At 49.5% G+C, this 26,016-nt stretch overlaps 1 protein-coding gene across 1 annotated transcript in view; it reads left to right on the top strand.

Moving 5' to 3' along the window:
- The first annotated feature begins 4,615 nt into the window (after positions 1-4,615).
- Positions 4,616-26,016, top strand: part of Pdilt (protein disulfide isomerase like, testis expressed) — a 33,696-nt gene continuing 12,295 nt past the window's right edge. Inside the window, exons 1-5 of the mRNA XM_027940654.2 lie at positions 4,616-4,636; positions 6,077-6,257; positions 15,926-16,132; positions 22,394-22,527; positions 23,698-23,835. Coding sequence (XP_027796455.2) covers positions 4,616-4,636; positions 6,077-6,257; positions 15,926-16,132; positions 22,394-22,527; positions 23,698-23,835 — 681 coding nt within the window. The remainder of the gene's footprint in view (positions 4,637-6,076; positions 6,258-15,925; positions 16,133-22,393; positions 22,528-23,697; positions 23,836-26,016) is intronic.

Below are 26,016 nucleotides of genomic sequence, written 5' to 3'. Positions count from 1 at the left end.
GTCCTGGAGGCAGCTGGTCAGGACACTGGGTCCCTGCCAGGCAGCACTCCAAGTTCCCTCCAGCGTGGACGCCTGCCTACTGTTAAATGTTCCCTGAGGACTTAGTTTGCCAACTAATCCAAAAGGACAAGGAGGACATTGTTCTGTTGAAACAGAAAGGACACAGTAGTGGGGTTGACAGGAGCCAGGCCTTGCCCACTTTCTGCTCATGACCCTCCTGTCCACGGGGGAAGTCACCGAGGGGTGGCCCCGGATTAGCAGGGGTTGCACGTGAACACACAGTGGCCGCCGGGGTCACGTGATGCAATTGTTCTCAATCTGGGTGACACAGCAACACAGCTCTATAAATTCACTAAAAATAGTGACGGTGACAGTACCGACTGTACTACACCGAGTAAGCCACCCACAGGCTACCTCATCCCACGTCACTTCCGGCCAGCTTTCCTCTTCTTGTCTTCTTGATCTTTCTGCTCCAGCCACACTGGCCCTGCTGTCCCCTGAGGATCTGGCTGAGGGCTGGGACACCTTCTCTGAGGACAGCAGCAGCCACTGTGGCCCTGACTTGTCGGGTTTCCCAGGACCTGTTGCCGGGAACTCCTGCCAGCCCGGGGTGCACTCCTGTGCCACTGCGGGGCTCGCTGTGTGTGTCCCCGCCACCTCCCCGAGACCAGCTCCCCCCCCCACCACCCCCGACACCTCCTACCCTGAATTCCCTGCTTGGCTTTTCTCCTTGGCCCTGATGGCTTCCTAATGTTCCATATTTTTTTAAATTTATTCACTTTGTTTTTCCCTCCATGTACACGTGCTAGGGTGTGAGCTCCATGAGGACATATATTTTGGGTCCTTGGCACTACCATGTCCCCAGCACTTAGAACAGCACCTGCCATAATGGGAGAGTTCAATAAATATTTGTCAGGTCCAATGAAGAGGGGTTGATATTTACTCATGGTTCTCTATCTGAAATGCGTCGTGCGGAGACATTCTGTGCGTAACAATTGAGAACTGAGCCCACATCCCCTGATGGAAGAGGAGCCCTGGGCGTCCTGTACAGAGGACGCGGGTGTTTAGCCCTTTCTGTAATCACGTCCCCCCCACCCCGGGGGCTCTGTCTTCCTGCTGGTTGGGTCAGAGTGACCTATTTCCAGGTGAGCAGCTCCTCTCTTGGCAGGCTTGGCCACCGTGTCCTCTACTAAGTCCCGGGTGACACTCTTATCTCTGAATTTCCAGCCATATCTAGATTTACAGTCTCCACTCTGGAGTGGATGGATGGATTGGCTGTTCTTCAAGCAATCGGATCTCAGTGTCGCCACTGTCCACCGACACTCGATGGCAGGAGCACGGCAGAGGCCAAAGCCTGCAAATTGTGACCACAACAATGACGATGTTAGTAATAGTAACAGCCTTTCACTGATTCACTCAACAAACATTTATCTGCCACCGGTAACTTGGTAGGCAACGGGAATGACCTGGAACTTAGAAAGTGATGGATACCATGAAGGAAATTTGGAAAGAGGACAGGGAGTCCCTGAGAGCTGGGACTAAACGCTACACTGTCCCCACTAAATTCAGGGCCCGTCTAAGCCACCCCCAGCAGCCAATGCAAGTTTTGTTTCTGGCGCCCACGTGGACTCTGACCCCGGGGGTCCGTGGGCAAAGCCTCTCAGCAGGGACTGCGGGGTAGGGGGTCCCTGTGACTCAACAATGGGCCGCTCTTCTCCAGGGTTACCCTGGGCCTCTAGAACCCCAGAGCTTAGAACCCGCTGCCGAGGCTGCCCTGGCCCCAGTGTGCTCAGGGAGGCCTGCGTTTCTGCCCCTGGATTTCCTGCTCCAAACTCGAGGGGAAGCCAGGAGCCGGCTCTGAAGGCCACCACCTCCCAGAGGACCATGGGGTTTGCAGCCCCGGCTCAGCTTGGCCCCAGCAGCCCTGAGAGAATCACAGCTTCCCTCAGGTATGAGCCACGGTGGTGAAAATGGCAAACGGAGGCAGGGCCTCCCACGGCAGCCTCCCCTCTGCCAAGGTCATCAATTCAAGATGGCTACACAGTTGGGTCAATTAGGGGGCTTAAAAAAAAAAAGACACCCAGACCTGTTAAACTAGAAGCTGCTGATTTGGGGTAAAACTCCCCAAGAGATTCTAATGTGCAGTCCTAGGTGAGAACCAAGGAAATGGGTCGTGGGGTGTGTTGCAAGAATTAAATTAGGTGATTCACTCATTCATTCATTCATTCAACAAACGTCCATTGAGCTTTCAAATCGGCTTCAGGAACTCAGCTAGGAGATGCAGGAGCAGCTATGAATAATTGCATTTAAGTTAAATTAAAAAAAAAAATAAGGTGAACTCAGTCAATAACACAAAACAGGAAACGATCACTTGTGATACAGCAGAACATGCTAGAAGCAGGGGTGGGTGAGACCCAGTGGCCGGGAGGACCCCCTCCGCTGAGCTGGTATTTCAGCTGGGACCTGAAGGACCAGGAAAGGCTAAAGATGTGGAATGAGGATGTTGTAGACAGAGGCGAAGGTCCAGGGGCAGGGAGGGGAGGAGACCCGGTGCCACAGCCAGTGAGGGGACAGTGCTGAGCCACATGAGGTCACCTGGGGACAGTCCAGAGCCCCGTGGGCCTGACAGGCCGCAAGGCAGGGCTTGGGCGGTGTGTGCTGGCAAGGCCTGCAGCCTGTTAGTGAGCACAGAACTGATCTAATCCGTTTAAAGTGGGAATCTCTAATGGCTGCGCAGGGGGAGGGTAAGGGGAAGACGGAGAGTCGAAGCAGAGAGACCAGCAGGGGGACAGCTGCACCATCCAGACAGGACAAGACATGATGGTGGCCGGGGACATGGGGGTCTCTGTGGAGTGCCGAGGGACAGGATGGAGTTTGGGCTCGGCACTCTGTCTGCCTGGCAACTGGCCACTTAATGAGCTATTCTCATTAAGAGTGGCGCACGCCTGTCATCCCAGTGGCTGGGGAGGCTGAGGCAGGAGGATCGCGAGTTCAAAGCCAGCCTCAGCAACAGTGAGGCGCTAAGCAGCTCAGTGAGACCCTGTCTCTAAATAAAATACAGAATAGGGCTGGGGATGTGGCTCGGTGGTTGAGAGCCCCTGAGTTCAATCCCTGGTAGCCTGCCCCCCAAAATAGTTTCCTCTCATGCCATTTCCCTTATTGGGAGGTGACACTGGAGCCGAGCTTGGGGTTTGTACAGCTAGGCAGTGCCTAGGGAGAAGGGGTCACAGAGGGACCACGGGGATGCCAGGCTCAGGAGCAGGTGCAGGGGAATAGGGTCCACAGCCCTGAGAACAAAGGGGCAGGCACAGAGGTGACAGAGGGCACACTGGAGGACCAAGCCGGAATAGGGTCCAGGGTGTGAGGGGACCTCTGAGATGATACAGGGCTAAGCCTGGGCTTGGGAGGGTCTCGAGAGGGAGAGCAAGAGGGGCGAGGAGAGAGGAAGTGAAGGAGTCCCCCTGTTCCACTCCTGGGAATGCAAATGGGTCACGTCTTTGCTTCAGCCAGAGGACACCTTGTGCACGACGCTTTCCATGGTCCCCACGTTGAAAATGTCGGGGTCCCCTTTCCCCACAGCTTAACACAGCCCCTTATCTACACCCCCTCCGCCCTTACCAGGGTCCGATACACCGTCTCTCTACCCGTTCATCTCCCGCGCCGCGGACCAGAGCTAGAAGGTCTGTTTGGCTCACTGTGGTGTCCCCTGTCCCCTAGACAGGCGTCATGATCTCCAAAACATTTGGTGAAGCAACAAACAAATGAATGAGTACGTGAGGCAGAGGGAGGTGCCCAAGGTAGCAGGAAACCTGGCACCTTCCCCGGGAAGGGGCAGAATCCCCAGGGAACTGTCAGCAGCCCTTGAGGGGAGAGTGTGAGGGTGAGCCCCCCCACCCCCGTCCCCTACTCCTGCTCAGATGCTCAGCCACCCCCTGAGCTGAGCTGGCTCTGCAGCTACCCTCAGGTCACCAACTTAAGCTCCTCTTTCCTCCAGAGAGTGTCCTTCAGACCCCTCAGAGAGGCTGTCACAACCCCTTGGCACTTTTCCAAATGGCCCCCTCCAGCCGGGCCAGGCTTCTGGGTTCCAAGGAATAAGGAGGGGGATGGTCAGTGTCAGGCCTGGGAAACTTCTAGGTGGTTTACTCAACTAAGGAAGCATCATTCTATCCATTTTCTGCAGAATGGAAGATGAACGCCGACACTCTAGTGCCTCGGTGGGCTCCTGCCTCCGTGTAGGCAAAGACGGGGGGAGGGCACTTCTCCAGAAAGCGACAGGCTCAATGAACAAACAAGCCAGGAAGTAAATTAGTTCTAAAAACCAAAGACCTGCCAGGGCTCATAAGTGGCATGCCGCCTGGTGGGTCCTGGGGCATTGCAGATCACGGGTGACCCTCCGACCTGGTCAGCAGTACTGAGCCTTTTGGCTGAGACATGGGACTTGAATCCTGGGCACCACTCAGTATTCCAGAAAACCAGGCTGCCCACCTGCCCTTCTCCCTCACCTCGGCTCTCTGTCTTGGTTGATTTCCTTGGATCCTGTGGCTGGCAAACTAAAGCACGGTGCCACAGAATTACCCAGAAGAGGCTTTAGAGATGTGATCATCGGTGACAGTACATGGATCTCATTTGGATCCAAATTCAAACAAAGTTTTATAAAGCGATCAGGGTAATTTGCATACTGATGGGATAGTTGATGATATGAAGATGTGATATTTTGTGAAGTCCGATCATGGTATCCTGGACATGTGATCTTTAAAAAAAAAAACCCTTATCATGTAGGGATTCTTAGTGAAATATTTATGGGTGAAATGTACAGTGCCTGAGACTGGCTTCTAAATAATCTAGGACAGAGTGTTGACGGGGCTATAATTGATATGATGGATTGAGGCAGTAGCTGAAGTTGAAGGATGGGTACCTTGGGGACAGAGCATACCATTCTCTCTATTTTTGTGTGGGTTCCAAATCTCCCAAGTAAAAACTGAAACAAAATGGCAAACACAGAATCATCTTGGGAAACTTTGAAATGTCTAGGTATTTGCGGTCTTATCCTGAGCAATTCTGAATGCAGTTGGTCTTGGGTGAGATGAAGCAGCTAAAATCCCCCAGGGGATTTTAATATATTACCAGAGTTAAAAAACGAGAACTAAGCACCCCAAATACGTGTAGTCTGATTCCATTTATGCTTAAAAAATGTGCATTCAAAGTGTGTCCAAATAGGTATTTTCAATGTCTGTCAAGATTCACTCCAAGTTACCTACAGCTTTCCCAGTGGTGGAATTATGAAAGAGATATTTTTTTTGGGGGGGGGGTCCCAGGGATTGTATTCAGGGGCACTCGACCACTACACCACATCCCCAGCCCTATTTTGCATTTTATTTAGAAACAGGGTCTCACTGAGTTGCTTAGCACCTCACTTTCGCTGAGGCTGGCTTTGAACTCATGATCCTCCTGCCTCAGCCTCCCAAGCTGCTGGGATGACAGGTGTGCACCCCTGCGCCTGACGTGGAAGAGATTTTTATTTTCCACTTGACATATTATTGTGTTGTTTGGAACATTTACAAGTGTGAACTTTGAAAACAAAATACTTACACTTGAGAATATTTCAAAAACCAAATGGAGGTTTCCTGCAAGGTAAACCGTCACAGGGGCATTCAAGCAGGAGCCGGAGGAGCAGGATGCGTGGGGCGTGGTTGGCAGAGAGGATGCTGGGAGGCGGTTTGGGGATTGAGCCAGTCATCTCTGAGGTCCTGGGGCTCTGGAATGGGCACCATCTCTGCAGAGTTTTCACCTGGTGGCCTGGAGGCTTGTGGGTTCCAGTGGCTGCTCTGACTGGCGCCCAGCGGCTCTGAGCTTCCCCGTGCTGTCCCCCACCCCGGGACTGGAGTTATCCTAATACCTGGCCTTTGTCCAGGGCTGCTGCCAAGCTGTGGCCTTGCTGGAAGGCAGGCGCCTGCTCAGGGCCCATTTCCCCTGGGCGGAGGGGGGGCAGGAGGGGGGACTGGTGCGGGGCCGGCCTCCTGTGTGGACAAGGGCTCTCTCCCTCTCTCCCTGCAGGACGGCCCTGGGGCTCCTCTACCTGCTGCTGCTGGCCTCTTGTGCATCCCCCGGCCACAGCCTGTCAGAGGAGTACACCAGCGTCTCCAGGTTCAACTTCTCCCCACCCCTGCGCATCCCAGAGGAGCACAACCTGCTTGTCCTGAGCACCATGAGCCTGCCCGTGATGCTGAACCAGACCCGCTTCCTCTTGGTGCTCTTCCGTGAGTCCCCCCCCCCCCCCAGGGTGATGGGAGATGAGAGGGTGGTGCCTGCCTGCCTGCTTCTGGGCGTGGGCAAGGGGCAGAGTTTTATATACCACAAAATGCCTACGGACACACAATCAATGTCTTCCAAAAGTTACCTGGGTGCATCATGCCCAATTTCCAGATGTGGACACTGAGGTCCAGGCGGATTAAGCAAATCACCAGATACCATGCTGACACTTCAGTCGGGGTTTATATGGGACTCCCGTGTCCCACCCAAGGCAAGGAGCCAGGTTTCATCTGCAGATGCCTTTACTGTCTCCTGAGCCTCAGTTTCCTCCTCTGTGAAGTTGGCATGAATGTCATGACCTCGCTGGATGACTGGGAGGAGTGAATCAGAAGGGTTAAATTCCAGAACCCATCCAGAGAGAACCAACCACTGTAGTTGTGCCCAGGCTCTCGAGAAAGGGTTCCCCGGCCTTCACCTCTGCCGTCCGAGCTGGGCACACACGTCTCTGCTCTTTGGACTGTTTTCTTCCCCTCAGCAGACATTTCAGGGGACAGAATGGGCACCGGGCTGCACCTGGGGACAGAGTGTGAGGGATTTTCATAACAGTTTTCACAGCGTGAGGGGTCACTGCATGCAGCCGGGTCCTAAGCCCCTCATGAAATGTGAAGTCATTTGATGCTTGCGGTCCAGGGTCAGGGGTGCTATCCCCCACTTTTTTAATAAAAATATTTTTTATTAGTTCTAATCAGTTATCCAGGACAGTAGAAAGCTCTTCGATTCATCGTACACAAATGGAGCAGAATTTTTCACTTCCCTGGTTGTTCATGCAATCGTACATCTAATGATGTCCGCCGTCTCATTCCACCATCTTTCCTATCCCCAGGCCCCCCTCTTCTCCCCTCTCCTTTGCCCCATCCAAAGTTCCTCCACTCATCCCATGCCCCTCCCATTAGGGATTAGCATCCACTTATCAGAGAAAACATGTGTTTTGGGGAGGACTGGCTTATTTTGCTTATCATGATGTTCTCCAACTCCATCCATTTACCTGCAAATGCATGATTTTATTCTCTTTTACTGTTGAGTAATATTCCGTTGTGTATATACACAACAATTTCTTGATCCACTCATCTATTGAAGGGCATCTAAGTTGCTTCCATAGTTTAGCAATTGTGAATGGTCCTACTATAAACATTGAAGTGGATGTGCCACTGAACATCAAGATGCCTATAGGATTCACCTAATTTTTTTTAATAGCTGAGGACACAGATGCTCAGAGAGTCCAAGTGATTTACCCAAGGTCACACAGTTCAAATGGGGACTGTAGAATCCATGGTATACCATTTTCCTCATGGAAGGATCTGGAGAATACAGAAAGGAGGTGTGAACACGGAGTCAGCCTCTGTCCTGCCTTCAGAGCTGCTTCTGGAAATGGCTGGCTCTGTGTCAGCCCTCAGGGTGTGCTCCCAGGGCTTGCCAGGCCTGACCAGCACCCAGGCTCCCTGGATGAGCAGGACTTGGCTGCGACACAACCAACAACCTAACAACCTCTGACTCCCGGGTTTCCTGAGAGAGTGTGCTGGCCCAGCGGGAGGGAGCTTGAGATGCTGGCTTCTGTTGTCACGACCACTGTAGTTTCCCCGTCTGGACAAGGTTAGCCACTCCTCCTCTGCAGGTAGCTGTGGTGCCAAAGCGGGTGAGTCTGCCGTCACTCGCCCCAAGTGGCACTCAAAGCAGGTGCAGTGATTGATTGTGCTGTTCTTCACCCTGACACTCAGGCCTGCTCAGTGCCAGGCTCTAGGGATGGTCTTTGCAAGGGCCCAGAGATAAAAGCTCTTGGTTTCTGCTGTCAAGGACTTTCCTATTTAAGCCAGGAATGTTGCAGGGCACAGACTTTTTAATGCACGTCATTAACTAGTCCAAACCGTACTCTTTGGTGCCCCAGGGTGGAGAAGCACTGGTTAGGCTTGTGGTCAGGTGACCTCCCAGCCTCAGCAGCTGAGCAGCCTTCTCTGGCTTGGATCCTGCTCCCTGTTGTGCAGAGGATTCCTGAGCTAAAGCAAAGGCATCTTGAAACTTGGGGTTTGCTTTGACATAAGAGAAATCCTGTTTGGCTTCCCAGTGAGGCCCCGGGACCGTCTTTGGTGGGAACAGGGCAGCAGACCTCACACGGTCACCCACACAGCACTTGAGTTTATGATCCCTGTTAGAAATTCTGGTCTTCCAAAGCTCCTTCCTCTTTCCTTGTCTCTTATTTGATGCATTGTCTCTGAGCGATGTCACTCCTAGGAGGAGTAGGGGGACGTGACAGTAGCAATAGCTCAGTTTCTTGAGTCCCAGGTCTTCCCCAGCAGCCACTTCAAGGCAACACGAGTCCTGTTCTCTTTGTGTTCTTAAGACTAACAGTTCCTGGAAGGAATGTTTGATGGACTCATGTTTGCCTCCACCCAATAGGGAGCATGCGCTTTGTATCAATCCCTTTAAATAGTTCTAAGCCTTGGACATCCCTCCACCTCAGGCTGTTAGTGGTTGTCTTCAACATAAGAGCAAGATGCATGCCTGATCTTACTTCAAACCTACTGAGCAAAACCTGGAAGGAGAGGTTCAGTCTGGGCCTCTGCCTTTAGACAGGAGGGCAGGCACTTCCACTTTGCCGGATGGCTCCTCCATCCAGTTCTGCCCATCCCTCATCCACACCAGGACTTGGGCCATAGCTCTTGTTGCTTCTGAGAAGAGTCAAGAACCCTGCAGCTCCAATATGCATGCTGTGGAATTGTAATTTGTTTGCACAGCTCAAATATCCAAACCATCTTCTCCTTTTGGCTGGGGCCCTAATCTCTGAGTTCTGAACCCTCAACGTGAGTGTAGACAGGTGTAGAGCCAGCCCAGCATGCACCTCGACACACATTTACCCTTTGAAAAATGGAGCCGCAGGTGGTCAGGCTTGGGGAACCTGTTCTGTCCCCAGGAGAATGCACAGCTCTCTCTGTCCAGTGCCGCTTCTATTTTAATCGGGGCAATATGTCCTGTTCTTGGTTCTTTGGGTCTTTTAACTCAGGGACTGACAGTGAATCTGGGGCTACAGAGCAGCCAGTCAATTTTGCATTCTTTAACTGCACTGGATCACAACCAATTTGAATATTTTCAATACTTCCCCTCAGAGGGCATTTCTTAGCAGGGTTCCACACCAGCAGAGGTCTGGTTATCCAAGAGACACTCAATTACCCTCATTACATCTGAATCCTTGATTCCTGCCAATACTCAATTTAGTTCAAAATGAGTTCTCCAAAACTGGCTGGCCTTCTAAAGTGACCTTTGGAAAAATTAATCACTCAGGGGAAAGCATTCTAAAAGCCTTTTCCCCCCATGGTTAAACCGGCTCTTTATAAAGAGTGTGTTTTAGACATCGGCCTCGGGGACTTTCCTAACATCTCTCACATCCTTAACTGAAGTCCAGCTTCTCTCTTCTCATCTCTGAGGACCAGTCCCCAGGAGTGTGGGAGACCTCAGCGCCTTGGATCTGATCCCAGCCACCTGTCTCTTCCCACATCCTGCGTCCCCCCAACAGGACGGCAATACAACCGTTGTCAGAGTCAAAATCCTCAAGGTTGCTCTTGATTCCCCTCTATTCTCCCATCCAATACACCAACATGCCCTGTGTCCTGTGGTGTCCCCCACCGTCTCCAGTTCTCCCCACCCCTCCACCTGCCCCAGTCCCACCCGTGGTCAGCAGAATGTTCGCCCTGGCCAGGCCCCTGGCCTCTGTGTTCACAGTCCTCCCCGCCTCTAGCCTCCTTTCTGAACCTCCTCACCGGGACTGTGAGACCCAGCTCCTGGACAAGAGGCTATTTTCACATCTGCTCCCTTGTAGATGGGAGGAGGTCGCCCCACTCCATCACGCAAGTGACTTGCCCTGCACCTCCTCCTCTTGGCACACGCTGTGCAGGATCAAAGCTGCTTTTCAACTTGGCGCTCCCCGGGAGCCCCCGCTGACTTGTATCTGGAGAGCTAGCACCCGGCCCTGTGCTTGGGACATGGCAGGTCTCCACAGGTGTGGAGTGAATAAATAAATGAATGATTGGGTGCATAAGATGATATATCCTTTGGCCCAGATTTTTCCTCCATGAAAGTTCCCTTGAATGAGTTCAGGAGAAAAGGAAAGGCCCCCTGCACTGGGAGTGGCTCAGAGAAGCCTTAGGAGTGGACACTGGGTCACTGGGGGTCGTTCACTCCTTGCCCCTGTGACAGAAGGGGCAAGAGTCTGTTCTGGGAACGCACGGGATGGTGACGGTGGTCAGGATGACGAATGTGAAGACGGTGGTGACGGTTCGGTAATGCTGATAGTCATGGCGGTGACAATGACGATAACGACGACGTGTAGGGATGACAGTGGCATCTCTTTATCAAGCACCTGTGCTCGGGCACTGCACTTGGCACCATAGTCCCCATCTTACACACGAGGCAAAGAAGTCTCACCAAGGTCAGACCAATTATTTACCCAAAGTCCTACAAGTGGCAGACAGGGAAGCCGGGGCTTCAGGCAGGTCTGATACCCAGACTGGTGGCCGCCCGTCCCGCAGCACGGTGCTGAGCCTGCAAACACTCAGTACTTATTTACTCATTCATCACACATCTGTTTACTACTCATTAGGTCCCAGATATGTTCTAGGCAGTGAGGATATAAAGGTGAATGAACCGGGTGAATATCATGGCCCTCCTGGAATTCATCACCCTGGAGAGGGGAGACAAAGAGACAAATAGGCAAAATATAAGGTGTATCATATGGTTAAAAATACTATGAAGAAAACCGTGGATAGCACAAAGGGTAGATGGAGGCTGTAATTTTAAACAGAGCAGCCAAGGAAGGCTTTCCTGTGAGGAAGCAACCCATGAAGACATCTGAGATTTCAGGCAGAGGGAACAACATGTGCAAAGGCCCTGGGGTGGTGAGCGTACCAGTATGGCTAAAGCTGTATGCTGAAAACCAGAGTAGGAGAAAATGAGGTCAGATGGATGAAGTCACATCCTCGGGGACCTTATAGGCCATGGGGATGGTCAGAACAATTTGTTGGCTGGGTCCGGAAGAACTGCAAGGTTCGGATGACCGTGCTGAAGTCCAGATAGACGGTGAGCTCTGCTGACTAGTAGCCCTAGAGTGTGGTGAGGGTGATGCTCTGAATGTTTTTCCATTATTTGATCCGAAGTTTAATCAAAAGCCAGGTTTCTCATCCTCAGTCCTATTGATATTTTAGCTGGATGAGTCTTTGTTTGGGGGATGGCTCTGTACATTGTTGAAGGTTGAGCAGCATTTCTGGCCTCTGCTCACAAGAAGGCCAGGGCATCCCTTCTCCAACTGGGACCACCAAAAGCATCTTCAGATGTCACCAATGTCCTCCATTGAGGACCACCAGGCTAACACAAGGCAGGCTCCAGCACCCTGTGCTAGGACCTCATCTCCATCGGCCACCCTCACACCTGCCCATTAGCTGCTCCCTGCATCACACTGGCTGCTCAGAAAAGGGAACCTGGGGCCATCTACTGAAATCCCAGGCCCCTCAGCCCCAGCACACCCACGTCCCAGGCACGCCGTCAGGGAGCCGCTGCCCAGTCTAAGAGCATCCCAGGACCATTAGCTTATTCTTTTTTTTTTAATTTTTTATTGTTGGTTGTTCAAAACATTACATAGTTCTTGACATATCATATTTCACACTTTGATTCAAGTGGGTTATGAACTCCCATTTTTACCCCATATACAGATTGCAGAATCATATCAGTTACACATCCATTGATTTACATGTTGCCATAGTAGTGTCTGTTGTATTCTGCTGCCTTTCCTATCCTCTACTATCCCCCCTCCCCTCCCCTCCCCTCCCCTCTTCTCTCTCTACCCCCTCTACTGTCATTCATTTCTCCCCCTTGTATTATTTTTCCCCTCACTTCCTCTTGTATGTAATTTGCTTATTCTGAAACTGCATGAGAGCCACGTCATTAGATGGGAGGTTTGGCCTGGTTTTGTTTCTCTCCAGGAGCCTCACCACTTACTGGAGATACGGTCTCCAAAGGACCCTCCCTTCCCAGAGAGCACCTGCTCGGAGCAAGGCCAAAGGCTCTCCACCTCTGTCATCACAACGGCTGATGCTTATTGAGCATTCTGGGGCCATATTGGCACCAAAGCTTTGCCCCTAGAGCAGATGCAGGGTCTGTTAGGATCCCCAGGACCTGAGGGAGGTGGCTCTGTGGGGAGCTCAGCCTGCGTCACTGGGGCCTGCGTCACTGCTGTGCCCCAGAGACTCCCTGAACTGTCTCCCCACCCTGACCAACTGGCGCTTCCAGGGGGCTGGGGCAGGAAGTAGGCAGAGACACCTGAGGGATGGCATCCGTTTCACCTTTAAGAATCTGGAATTCAAGATTCCAGAGCCCCAGAGGTGAAACCAGCAGCAAACTCTAAAAAGAGGGACGCTAGGAAGCAGGACCACAAATCACAGAACGGGCTTGTCGCTGCAGGATCTCTCCGCTCCCGTGGGCCCTCCTGGAGCAGGGAACTGGGAGCTGCACCCCATCGTTCTGTTCTAAGAAAAATGGACATTTTTTGGACAAAGTGCCTGATTTGGTAGTTGGAGCATGGCTCTAGGAGTGCGTCAGCCTAACCACTTACTAGCTGCAAGATCTCGGCCCTTCCATTTCCTTGCCTGTGATGATAGATGATCACTCTCAGGGTTGTCTGCAGATAAACTAAGACAATAAGTGCATGGAACGCTTAGCAAAGTGCTTGCCATATTAATGACCAATGAATGTTATTGTTCTTATTATTTTGTTATCATCATCATCACCCACCACCATCACCACCATCACCATCACTACCACCACCATTACCATCACCACCATCATCACCACCACCACTACCATCACTACCACCATGTACCACCATCACCATCACCACTGTCACCACCACCACCACAAACCACCACCATTGCCACCACCATGTACCACCACCACCATCACCATTACCACCATCACCACCACCACCACCACCACCTTGTACCACTACCACCATCACCATCACCACTACCATCAACACCACCACCACCACCATGTACCACCATCACCATCACCATTACCACCATCACCACCACCACCACCATTACCATCACCACAACCACCACCATCACAATCACCACCACCATGTACCACCACACCACCATGTACCACCACCACCATCATCATCACCACTACCATCACCATCACCACCATCACCATCATTATCACCATCATCACCATCACCCCACCACTCACCATCATCATCACCACCACCACCATCACCATTACCACTATGATCAGCATCCCATTTTTCAGTTGCTCAGATCAATAAATGAGAGTCATCCTTGATTCCTCTTTTGCTCACACTCCACATCCAATCGAGTAACAAATCCATACAATATCTCCAAAATCTCTCTACACTTAGATCACTTTCACCCTCCCCTAAACCAAGCTATTGCCATCTCTCACCCAGATGAGTATAGTGGCATCTAAGTGGTTTCTCTGGATCTACTTTTCCCCCCGCTTTTTGGTCTAATTTTTTGCCTGACATTGTGAGACCTCAGTTAAAAAATAACTCAGGTCGCATCTAACTCTTCTGCCAACCCTGGAATCATTCCATATTCCTTAGAGGAAAGGTCAAAGCATCATTCCTATCCACCCCTTCCCCTGGCTCACTCTGTTCCAGACCCTGTGGACCCCTTGTCATTTCTCACACATGCCATACACGATGCCCCTGTGCCTTTGCCCAAGGTACTCTTCTTCCAGATATCCATGTGGCTTGTTCTCTCATCATCTTTGGTCTTTATCAAAATATTGCTTCTTAGCCATCCTTCTTCAATCTTTCTACTTAAACTCATAATTTCCCTGACACTCCCAATCTCCAAATTTGCTTCTTAGTTCTCCATCATATTTATCATCTCATACAGCACATATTTTATTTATTTTCTACCTTCTTCAATTCCTATAATGGCACCTGACACATGGCATTGCCTAAAAATAACTTGTTGAATGAATGACTGGCTGAATGAATGGGTGGAATGAATCCCGTGAGCATTACTGTTCGGTCCCATCCTGTTAGCTCTTAGATGGTGGAGTTCCAGTTGTAACAGTTTCTCTTAGCTTCACTGGACTGTGAGTGGACTCTCTAAAAGCTTCACCATTTGGACAATCGAGTCTTTCTCTTGCCCTGAGTGTCTGTGCTTAAAATTGAGATTTCCATGTGATGTCAATCAGCAACTCGAAGCCCAGCATGGCCAAATCCACAAGGAAACCAGGAGGGACCCACAGAGCCCAGAGGCCACAGGCAGCCCCCGTGGGGGTGATGGATGGGGTGTCCAGGCCACGGTGGTGATAAAGCTGGCAGAGGCCAGCATCCATCTACAAGAGAGGCAAACCCCCTCTGCCCCTGGCCATTGATTGGGGGTTTAATGAAAGTGAGGGTTCATTTCCGGCTCCACTACAGGAGCAGGTGTGCTATTGGAAATGGGGTGAGTGCCAGCTGTCCCCGGGCCCAGCTTCTGATTGTGCTTTACGAAAGACCTCCCTGTTGGACTTGGGCTTTCCCCAGCAGAGAGATGACCTGCACTTTCTCCAAGTGCTCTAGATGGACAGAGGGCTGGGAAGAGTGTTCTGGCTTGGAAGGGAATCAGTGGCCCTCCGTCCTGGCCTGGCCCACCTGCCTTACTCAGACCTGGGGAGGTGAGGGACTGTCACTATGCCATCATGAGGAAGAAAGGCAGACTGGGGTGCCACTTAGTGCCCTCCCATGTAGGCCAGAGAGGCTTCTCCCAAGGTCAAGGTCACATGCCACTCTGAGAGTCTGTTTTCAGAAAAGGGCTCCCAGCACTGCCCAGCACTGTGATCTGCCAAGGAATCCAGAGCACAATACACCCCACCTTCACCTGCACCCCAACACACCCTATCCCCCGGGGCTGTCTCTAATTGAGGTTTTCCTGCCATATTACATGAGGCTCCAGGGCATGGGAGGGATTCACTGCTACCTCTAGAACATTCCACCAGGGGGCGCTCACGAGGTCTCCCTTTTCTCTCTCTCCTTCTTTCTGCCTCCAAATTTCTGACCACAGGAATTTTACAACTGTAATAACCCTAGTAATAATGCGCTGTGAACTTACCTTGGGCCAGGTAAGTTCACCTGTGTAGTGGAGGTCAGAGAACAGGAACTCTGCCACCAGACCAGTGGGGTCATGGGGTCATGACGACGATGATATTAATAATAATAATAATAATAATAATAATAGTAATAATAAGGACCACACAGGTTTATTGGGAGGAGTAAATGACTTTACACATGTAAAGTTCTAGCCTATAATAAGAACTACCCCACAGGTTGCTTGTTAAATCTCACTGGACTCTCACAAGGCCATGAGGTAGCCCCTATTATTTTTCCCATCTTACACTAAGGCAGAACTTAGAGTAAGCTGCCCGAAGTCGTATTTCTCGTGTTACTGGACCCAAAGAACCCTGAGGTACCCCTCCCAAGGAGTCCCATTTCATAACCCATCGTGTCCACATTCTGTCACATTTTGGAAACTTACTCCTCAGCAGTGAGCCCCAGGAGCCTTGGGAGATGGGGTGGGTACGGAGGCTCTCACTAGCTCTGTCTTCCTGTTGGCTGTTTCAGACAACCCATCCTCAAAGCAATCCAGGAACCTGGCTGAGGAGCTGGGAGAAGCTGTGGAGATCATGGGCAAGGGCAAGAATGGTCTTGGCTTTGGCAAAGTAGACATCACGGTGGAGAAGGAGCTTCAACAGGAGTTTGGCGTGAAGAAGGCCCCGGAGTTGAAGCTATTCTTTGAGGGCAATAGGTCCGAGCCCATCAGCTGCAAAGGTAACGGGTTCAAGGGTCAAGTCGACTGTGTGCTCTCACAAAAAGCCTACTTGGCAACCGAGGCTGTGGGTGGGAGGTGCTGATCCACGTGGTCTCTCAGGGACCCAGTGTGGCGGTGGCCAAAGGTGCGACTTAAGCAGTCGAGGGGGAGAAATAAAGAATGTCCACGTGATTCTGCCCGTTTTAATGCTTTATTCACTCAATACAACTCTGTAGGTTCTTAATCACGACAATCCTTAATGGTGGGCATTGTGATAGACATAATCAATTTACTGCAAACACACTTAATCATGACAGGCTCATGACAGACATCCCCCTGCATGCTAAGCTCCAGTGGCAGTCTAAAGTCTCAAGCCTTGGGCTCTAAGTCCAGCAGACACACACTCAGACCGCAGTGATCAGGTCAGGGACCGAGGCCATCAGGTCAGGGATTGAGGTAGGCTTCTCCTGGGGTGGAGCTGACGGCCGGTTGAGCAGAGGGTCCTAGGGAGAAGTTGCAGATCTCACCAGGGTCAAGATGCAGCTATAGAGTTTGAGAGCCGTGAGGATCATACAGAGGATCAGGCAAACGAGGAGAAGAGTTGGGATGTCAGACCAGGGTCCTCATCAGGCTCCCGGCAGGTGGGCATCAGTGTCGGCTGGCTGAATGTCTGTTCCTTTTCTCCATCATTTATACTAAATTTTGGGGTTTCTGACCGCCCCTTTCAATCCCTAGCAGCTGCTACCAGATTTCTCAATAACGTCATTGGTCCTGAGGTTAAAGCATCTGCTCTGGTGGTCCCCACCTGATTTTCCCACCTCTTGCCTGTATCAGGGTGAGGGCAACATGACAGAGACTTCACTCAGAGTTGGCCAGGGTTGTGAGAAGTGACCTGTTTATGTCAGGCTATGCCTGATGACCCTGTTGGAGGACTCCGTAGGTGTGCCTGGTGGGACTGCAGGTTCAAACTGGAGTTTTAAAATGGAGTTGCTTAGGCTAAGGTCGAAGGCCATTCTTACACCTAGGGTCTGACTCCCCCTTCCTTTAGGATCTTGGCACCACCTGTTTCCCCCCAAGATCCAGCCAGCAGCTGGGTGAGGAGCCATGGGTGAGGATCAAGGCCTGGAATTGGCAAACATCCCTTCTCTTCACAGTCCCTTGACCAGAATTCTGTTCCATGGCCCCCAGCAACTACAAGAAAGTCTGAGAAATGTGGTTTAGCCCCTAAAGGACATACAGTTGTCTCTACCACAGCCTACACCTCAGCTGATGGGCCCCGGAAGCCCCAAGAGGTGGAGGGTGGGTATGGGACTAATAAACACCAGGCCAGAGATCAAACTCCTACTTATACTTCTTGCCCCCTGTCTTTGACTTTGGAATGATTTTGAAAAGGTCCCAGGCCAGGAAAGCACTCAGTAGCCAGCTGAAAGGGAGACTGAGAGATAATGACAGCAAGACAGGTTTGGGATGGAATTCTACTGAATACTTTAACTTAAACTCATTCATTTATTCAACGTGCATTTATTGACAGCCTTCCATGTGTCAAGCCTGACCTTGGCGGTGAGGATTTCTGGAGAATTATGAGTCTTGGGGTGGTACATGGTAGATCCTAATTTATATGTATGGATGCGTAAACATCTGTAAAAGGAATGGGTGGATAAATGCTACAAAAGCAATGAACACGGAGAGCCCAGCGCAGCCTCTACTGTTGAATGACTGACACTTAGGAAACTGAGCAGGCAGCTTCCAATAAACCTGATAGAATTGTTGCAAGAATGGGGTGGGGGGTTGGGGAGGGCCAGCTTCCTGCCGGGGCTGGAGGGTGCTTTGCAGTTCTCAGGATGGACACAAGGGGGCATGAGGGACACAGGACACTCATGGAGGAAGGTGCTGCCCAAAGAGAACCTCAGAGCTGTGTGTTACATAAGGGCTCCTGATGGGCTGTGGCACCCAGCGGGTGTGCAGGAGGGTGGTGCTTGTATGGGGTGAGGAGAGATGAGGAGTCTCTGTCACTTTTCTGTCCCTGCCAGCAGCGTGAGAAGTGACAAAGAGGGCTGTTTCCTAAGACACTGAGTAAGGACCCTCGATATGGGGACCTGTGACTCCAGTAAGCAGCCCTCGGTGGTGAGTTGGTTTTGGGGTTGGCTGTAGAGACACGAGGAGCCCCCGTTACTTTGCCCAGGTCCACGTCTGCTCCCAGAGTGGCTCAGGTTCTGGCATATCCTCCCTCCTGGTAAGGGTGAGCTAACTCCATGGGAGGCCATCAGGTGGCCATGGACAACTCCCAGGCTGTGTGTGAGGGGGTCAGAGACGATCCCAAGGCCTTCTGGCCCCTCTGTGGTGGGAGCCAGTGCCTGGGGCCTCCTCTGCCATGCACCAAGCCTCATCCTCACCTCCCCAGAAAGCCTGCCCTGACACCCGGGTCAGGATGCTCCAGTCCTGTGGTCCTCAACACTCGTGTCCTCCACCGTCAGAGCCCTGGCCCCACAGGGTTGGAGCTGCCTCTCTGTCTGCTGAGAGCGCCAGGAGGGCAGGGGCCGATCTAACTTCCACTCTGTGTCCTGTGAAGAGGCTTCCTGTATCGGCAGCACCACTCTCACCCAAGGAATAATCACTTCCTCTTGTCAAAGGTCAAGTTTCCTCATCTGCAAAATGGGGGTGGCGAAAAATATCTACCTCCCAGGGTTTCTGGGAAAATGAACCAATGCTTGCAAGGCACAGGGCCTGACACCTACCTGCAGCATTTACTGGACTCCAAGCACTGCCTAGGCCTTCTCATGTGTCATAGCAACCCAGTGTAGGAGGTGTCTTAGGGATTAAAAAACTAAGGGACAAAAATATATAGTGACTTTTTCAAAGCACACGCACTAATATGCAACAGGGTCAACAAAAGTTTCCTGCAAAGGGTCAGATAGTAAATACTTTAGGCCACATGAGCCCTAAAAATCTCTGTCACAACTCCCTACTCTACTGATGCAGGGTGAAAGCAGTCATATGTCAATGAAGTTGACATAGCTGTGTTCCAATAAAACTTTATTCATAAAAACCAAACAGTGGGCCAGAGTTTGCCCCCGCCACGGCTGTAGTTTGTTGAGCCCTGTTCTGCACTGTGCTGTAATAAATGGTGGGCGTGTTTATTATTATTAGTTTATTAGTTTAAACTATTAGTTTCCTCGAAGCAATTAGGTTCTTAATAGATTTTTGAGTCTGAATGGAATGGAATCACAAGGGCCCACTGTAGGCAGGCAGGGGTGAGGGGTGAGGGGCCAGCCCACATTTCTGTGGATTTGTTTACCCCTCCCCCCACACCATTGTCATATTATTCCCAACTAGAGAAAGAGGGCAACAGGATGTCGGGATGGAGCCCGGGCTGGGACGCAGGATGCCTGAATTTTAGGACAAGCTCCAGCTATGGGAACTTGAATAAGTTTGCAGACCTGGCCTTTGCAGTTGCTCATGTTGTTGACTTATTGACTGATGCCTCTTCTGCCTACTTGACAGTACTTTGCATACTCCTGCAGTGTGACTTTTAGGAAAACCTGCCTTCCAGAGGCTAGTGGGATGTAGCCCTTGACTGAGGTCAAGGCCCCAGTCCCATCCTCCTCGAGTCTCCAGGATGGATGATGGGAAAGGCCTTGGCTTTCTCCTGGAGGGCAGCGGACTCACACTGCCTCCAGGGCCTCAGCTAATGACATATTTATAGCCTGCCTGGGAACAGGCAGCTGTGCCAGCCCCTGTCAATCATTGACAAAGTGTTCACACCTCATTTGTCACCATGTCCTCTGGCTCATGGCCAAGCACCAGGGGAGAGGCACGGTGCCCAACAAGGGCAGTGCCTCAAATGCAGGCGCCCAGGAGTACGTTATTGGCCAAGTTCACAGCTATTTCAGTCTCATGGGAACCGGAGGGGAAAAGGGGACCCATCCAACCCAGAGAAGCCGGTCCCAGATCAAGTCCCCTAAGCTGGCTCACCTGATGTTCGTTCACTGTAACTGGGAATGATTTCTTGAGCACCTAGGATGTGCCAGACACTCCTCGAGCTGCTGGAGCGGCTCCCACTGAACAAGTTAACAGACAACCGTCATCACAGCAATTTCAGAGAGTGACAGACTCCGTGGAAAAGCAGAATGTGGCATAAGACAGAGAGGGACTGGAGAGTCGGGGAGTGGAGAAGACGGAACTGGGACCTGAAGAAGTTCCCCTCAGAGAGTAAGGAACCCAAGCCTGGTGGCCTGGAGGACCACGGAGTGTTGACAGGGAGAGAGTGGCCCAGGGGCAGATCAGAGCCCCAGGTCCGATGGCCTGAAATCTAAACCCACCTGAAGGGTTTCTGTACACTTTTATATATATATATATATATATATATATATATATATATATATATATATACTTTCAGAATTTCTAAGCCAGTTATTTTCCTGGCACTTTAAATAACATTTGGCTGGACAAATGTCTACAAGAGAAGCAGGTTAATTCTTCTGTGTCCATTTTTATCTTCTCCCAAACTCCTGGCCCAAATGCCCTAGAGAAGTCCATTCAGTATGCCCAAGAGTCATGCACAGGAATCCATTCAAAATGGCCCTCGGCTGGAAACATTCGCAGAGGCCGGCTGAACTGTGAAACACACAGTAGGATACCACACAGCAGCGGGAATGGAGCTTCAAGTGCATGAACAACAGGAATGAATCTCATAAATGTCACAAAGCCAGACTCAAGAGCACACACCATGTAATTCCATTCACCCAAAGTTCAGGAACAGGCAGACGGATGCCTGCTGCTAGGATTTAGGATAGTGGTCACCCCTGGGTGGGGAGGGTGGGGTGGCAGCACAGCAGGGACTTTTGGGAGTCTGGTAACGTTCTAGTCCTTGATCAGAATGATAGTTACATGGCTACGCTCGTTTTGTGAAAATCCATCAAACTATGTTATGATTTTTGCACAATTCTGCATGTAAATATACTTCATTCTAAGGTGTTTTTTTTTTTTTAAGGCATGATGCTTTTGGAATGCATAAGCAAAGAAACTGAATTTAGATCCCTTGGCAATGGACTTAGCAATTCTGGGTGCATTCATTAAGCCCCATGCAGTAATCTGTCCTGCCACAGGGTCTTTGCACAGGTCCCCTGCTCTCCCTGGAAGCCTTTCTCTCCCCTTCCTGCCTCCTGGTTAACTCCTGTGCATCTTTCTGTTTCCAGCTTGTGTGTGATTCCTTCTAGTACAGCTTCCGGAACTTTATTGTCTAGGTCAAGTATCTTTGCAATAGGTTTATAAGACTTTGCTATAGGTTTGTAAAAACTGCACACGTGCTTATGTGATTATTTGTTGAATGTCTTCCTCGACAGAATGAGAGCTGCAGAGCCATGGGGATGTGTTTGTTTCTGTCACCTTCATGTCCCCAGGACTAAGCATGGCACTTGAGACCATAGCAGGCACCCCATACACATTTGTCACATGAATAAGTGAAGAAATGAATAAGTGAGTGAATAAATAAAGGTCCATGGATTTATTTCAAAGCTATTCACAACAACTTCTTCCTCTTACCAACTCATGTACAATGTTCTAGTCTATTCTACAGAAGACACTGAGAAAGTAATAACTTACATTGCTCACCATCATGTGAAACTGATATTTCTAGGAAACACATATGCATCTGTACATGGCCTTTGTCCATTCTGGCACACCGTGGGTCTCTTCAGATGTGGCATATGCGTCTTTAAGTGCTTGGTACCTCCCATATACTAGCTGGGAATTGAAGTCAGGATCCTATGACCTTAGAGGACATTTGGATCTCAGCTGGGGAACTGGATTCACAGAGGGATAACAGGATATCCCCCAAATCACAGAGCTATCTGGTCTTTTTATTTACATGTTAAGAAAATTAATTCATTTTTCTGTCACCTTGGAGAGTTCGTCAGAAAAGATTCGAAGGCTTCCTCCTAAGTTTGGTACCAGCCTAGTTAGTTGGCTGGCTATTAGTAAGTGGATCCTTGATTTCCTCATCTGCAAATAAGGAGACTAAGAGGATCTATCCCCGTAGGATTGTTGTAAAGAGTTTGTTCAAGCAAAACATTCAGCAAAGGGTCTTGCCCTTGGAAAGAGCTCAGTAACATTTACCTGCTGTTGTTAATGTTCATATCTTGGATCCTGGGGGAGAAAGGGAATGAGGAAGCTGACCTTGACCTTCAAGAGTGGGAACCCAAGACAAGGTACTTCTACCTGACACATGAGGAAGCTAGGCCTCCTCCAACTCGGGAGGCTACTTCCGTGGTATCCTTTTCCAGGAGTGGTGGAATCGACAGCCTTGGTAGTTTGGTTGAGAAGACAAATTAGCCAGAAAGCGTTTTTGTTCAACACCAGCAGTGATCTGGCAGATTTTGTGACCATCAGACCCTTGGTCATCGTTGGATTTTTCCAGGTACTGGGGTCAAGAGATGGGAGGTGGCTTTTCCACTGGTGGGCTTGGGAGCAGTTGAAGTAAGGAGGCTCTTCCACTTGGGTTGTTTCAGGCCCAAGTGCCCCATCCCATGACCTGGCTTTCTGGGGACAGCTCCAGTGTTCAAACAAAAGGAGAAAAAAAATGGCAGCTGAAATGTTAGAGGCAGTGTTAGCAAGATGGATAGGAATGGAGAGAAAGAAGAGGAGATTGACACACTTATCTAACTGGTTTTCGTCATACAACTAGTCTTTTGGGGATTCCATTTAGAATGTCACAGAGTAAAGGGGTGTCTACTTTCTGCTTTGAGAGCTGTTGATTTCTACGATTCTTGTAGCACCAGCTGTGTTTGGGGTGTGTTGGTCTCTACCCCATGTTCTGTCCAAGCATCCCTCTAAACGAAAACCATTAACACTTCTAAAATATGCACCCATTTGAAAATGCATCAACCCTTATCACAAGTGTAAGAAGGGAAGATGTTTGAAAGAGACATAAATAAATTAAAACTGATAATGAGCTATCTCATCATAGCTTTCTATTGATCTTATTATTTGTATATATAAATAATTTGCCACTTATTTTTGCTTTTAGAAAATGAGTTTCTCATGGATCTGACTCAATTACTCTAAATTGATGGCTCCCCCTACTCCCAGCCAAGTCACAACTTGGACGTCCTATCCACACACAGGGAGAGTGTGCCTCTTCTCCTTCCCCTTCTTCGTGTCTCTGGCCCCAGGTTTCTTTCAAGTTAAAACACGAAGGCCTGAGTGTTTGCCGCATCTTGTTACCAAGTTCATATCTGGTGTCACACGTGGTCAAATCAATTGCTGCTTCTGAAAGTAATTCAGGAACGATATTAAATACTTCCCCATCCCTGGGTTTTGACAACCTTTATTTCAGTAATTGGAAAAAGGTGTAGATAATCAGTTCTCTCCACTGACCTCTGAGAGTTTGCCTAACTGAGTTTTAGACCTGGCCTGAGAAGCATTCTGGCTATGACACTTCCCCTAAAGGGGATTCAGATGACCCAGCAAAACACCAGAACTTGAAAAGTTAAGACACATTGGCCACCATTTCCACCTTCCCCTTAAATAAGCCAGATATATTTTTTGCTTTCTATCGGACCTTTATGGAGCATGCTTTCCCCAACAGGACTTAGAAGAAGAGGTTGCAGAATTATTCTATGATACGATCAAAGACTTCCCAGAGCTGACATTTGCAGTGATGGCTATCAAAAACACCCGTGGACGTTTCAGCGTCATCCTGGACAGTGTCCTTGTGTTCAAGAAGGTAGGACTTGGATCCTATTTTTAGCGAGGGGTCTCTAGTTCAAAGTAGTGGAACCTGTGTGGGCTTCTGGTCCAAACTCGGTGACATCTCAGTTACCTGGTGTTTCTCTGGATTTTATGGTCATTCTCCATTGGATGCTGCTCCTCCTTCCTTAACCAGTAAATACCATCTTGTCCATCAAGGTCCAATCTCACACGTTTGTTTTTCTTCTGGCCCACGCTTCCCCATCCTCCCTCCATCACCCATTACCATCTATACACCCGTGACTTATGAATATCTGTCTTGGGCCAGACTTATCCAGTCTCCAGACCCTGACAAGCAGCACCAGAGGGCTCAACACGGCTAAGCTCAAGGTCATGGTCTGCCCTTCCGGTCTTCTGCATGTTTTCATTCCCTTAGTAGAGGGTTCCTGGTCAGATCTCTGACCATGAAAACCTAGGCATCACTCAAATCTCTGTCTCTGCCCACCCTTCAGGACCAGTCCATCACCCCAGCCCTATAGATCTTATATCTCAAACACCCCTGAATCTAGGCATCTCTCCCTGTATCTTCTGCAACTATTCTAAATAGAGTGATCAGCATCTCCTGTAGCCTATGGCAGTAATCTTTGGCCTGATCAGAACAGATCAGGTGCTCTCAACAGCGTTCTTCCCCAAATTCAAGACTGGGGATCACCTCTCTCCTCTCTGAAAGCCCTTTAATGGCTTTCAACGATTAGCATATAGACTGAAATCCTTAATGAGGACTGTAAGACTTTCCAAGGGACCTTCCTCGGTCCCTTTCCAGGATTTAGACCTGAGCTGCCCATAAAGCAACAACTAGTCATTTACGACTATTACCATTAACATTAATTGAATTAAAATTTTAATTCTCCAATAAAACTGACCACATTGCAAATACTCTACAGCCATATGAGGCTGGTGGTTATTATATCCCAGAGCTCAGATTTACAGAGCATTTCCACCTGTTGGAAGTTTTGGACACTGTGATCTGTTTCTGGAAGATCCCTCAGTTCCTTCCCACGGGAAGCCAAATCTTTCCAATTGCCATGTTACTTACAGATCTTGTCCAGTGAGGATAGTCACTTATCCAAGGCCACTGAGGAGTGGTACCCAGATCTGCTTGACCTACAGGGAGGGCGGTGAGCCTTCAGTCTTCTCTTGGGCCTGGGAAAGCCATGGAGAGGTTTTAAGTTGGTGGATACAATAATCTGATTCACTTAGCATTGTCTTCTCTAACTCCATCCATTTACCTGCACATGCCATGATTTTATTCTCTTTTATTGCTGAGTAATAGTCCATTGTGTGTATATGCCACATTTTAAAAATCCATTCATCTATTGAAGGGCATCTAGGTTGGTGAAGTTAGCCAATCCCCAAAAAACCAAATGCTGAATGTTTTCTTTGATATAAGGAGGCTGATTAAAAGTAGGGTATGGAGGGGGGGAACATGGGAGGAATAGATGAACTCTAGACAGGGCAGGGGGGTGGGAGGGAACAGGAGGGGACATGGGTAATTAATGATGGTGGAATGTGTTTTTGATCATTATTATCCAAAGTACAGGTATGAAGACACGAATTGGTATGAATATACAACGAGAGATATGAAAAATTGTGCTCTACATATGTAATAAGAATTGTAATGCATTCTATCATATATAAATTAAAAAAAGAATATAAAAAAATAGTTAAGTAAAATAAAAGGGAAAATGTAGAAAACAAATATTGTTCTACCCTTTGTATTTTGTTCTTAAATATATATGTATATGCATACATGTAACGTATAAACTTATATATGTTTATGTATCTAAGCATAAATGCATAAGATTAATTAAGAGTATTTACTTGGAGGGAAGTGAATTGGGAGATTTGGGGATTTGTCCGATAAAGAGATTAACTTTTTATTATACATTCTTTAATATCATTGGAAGATTTGCCATATATATTATTATCCATAAAAAATTGTTTCATGTTTTACACCTTTAACTCTACACTTGGTAAGCCTAGCTCAGTTAAAAAGTTAGTCAGTTAGTCACTCTCATTTTAAGTCCTGGCTCTGGGGCTGGGGGTGCAGGTCAGCAATGAGCACAGGCGTAGCATCGGCAAGGCCCTGGGTTCAGTCCCCAGACCCATCCATCAACCCTGGCTTCGCTTCTTACTAGCTGAGCAACCTTGGATAGGT

This window comes from Marmota flaviventris, chromosome 19 (assembly GCF_047511675.1).
Source record: "Marmota flaviventris isolate mMarFla1 chromosome 19, mMarFla1.hap1, whole genome shotgun sequence".
Classification (NCBI taxonomy): domain Eukaryota; kingdom Metazoa; phylum Chordata; class Mammalia; order Rodentia; family Sciuridae; genus Marmota; species Marmota flaviventris.
This window is presented reverse-complemented; position numbering and strand designations above follow the sequence as displayed.